The sequence below is a fragment of the Trachymyrmex septentrionalis genome, unplaced genomic scaffold (genome assembly GCF_001594115.1).
Source record: "Trachymyrmex septentrionalis isolate Tsep2-gDNA-1 unplaced genomic scaffold, Tsep1.0 scaffold87, whole genome shotgun sequence".
Lineage (NCBI taxonomy): Eukaryota > Metazoa > Arthropoda > Insecta > Hymenoptera > Formicidae > Trachymyrmex > Trachymyrmex septentrionalis.
Window position 1 is genome coordinate 3,275,093 of NW_017306059.1, and position 953 is coordinate 3,276,045.

Sequence of the window (953 nt, forward strand, 5' to 3'; positions counted from 1 at the left end):
TGGTGTATGTGTCCTTGTTATTTCTTCCTCATTATCTGAGGAATCTGAAGCTTCAGATGTAGATTGTTCCATGCCACATTGTAGAAATAGCATTGGATCCACTTTTACCTCCATTTCCTCCATGTTGGGAGTACAACGTTTGACCTCTTGAAAATTTGATTCCTGTGATCCCAGTGGCTCGTCCTCAGTTAAAATTTCTATCGCACCCTACAGATAACATTGATAATACAATAAATACTGTAGATAAAAATCTATAAGAGACGAATTATAATACATACTGAAAAACAATTTATAATACATACCTTTGTCAATATCGAATGCAATAGCCCTCGATCTTCCGCCTTTTTTACAGTATCTTGTATGTCTTTAATATTCTGTATCTCATCTTCTTGTACAGGATTCGTATTGTCAATGTTACCATAAAGCTGTGATCTCAACTTCTCTTGGGTACGGTATGCCATCATTGCGAAACGATGGACACCCTCCAGTCTCTTGATACACATAGAACAAACCATTTTTGAAAATTTGTCCTCTGATGACACCTGCAAAACATTTAAAAATAAGTATAAATCTATAAAAATATACATTATACAATTAACATAAATCTATAAAAATATACATTATGCAATTAACATAAATTATAACGCCAATTTAGAAATAATAGTGTTGGATTATTAATTTACATTGGATTAGTTCTTTTTATGAAATAAAAGAATTAATCTAATGTGAATTAATTTGAATTTACGGAATAAGTAATTCACACGAAGAATATAATAATATACAGATGTAAATATACATAAAAAGAAGGAAAAATATAGATATTCAGATTTTACTTCTTCTAGACTAAAGTAAAACATACTATACGTTTTTTTCTCGAAACAGAAAACAAAAAATTATTACAAAATTATTGAATTATTAGAATTTATATTTGTACATTATATTCTATATATATT

At 28.6% G+C, this 953-nt stretch overlaps 1 protein-coding gene across 1 annotated transcript in view; it reads right to left on the reverse strand.

The window, feature by feature from the left end:
* LOC108755255 (zinc finger protein 34-like) overlaps positions 1 to 953 on the reverse strand; it is an 11,090-nt gene that overhangs the window by 1,242 nt on the left and 8,895 nt on the right. Inside the window, exons 5-6 of the mRNA XM_018498157.1 lie at positions 303 to 542; positions 109 to 207 (exon numbers count right to left, since the gene is read on the reverse strand). Of these exons, the coding sequence (XP_018353659.1) occupies positions 109 to 207; positions 303 to 542 (339 nt within the window). The remainder of the gene's footprint in view (positions 1 to 108; positions 208 to 302; positions 543 to 953) is intronic.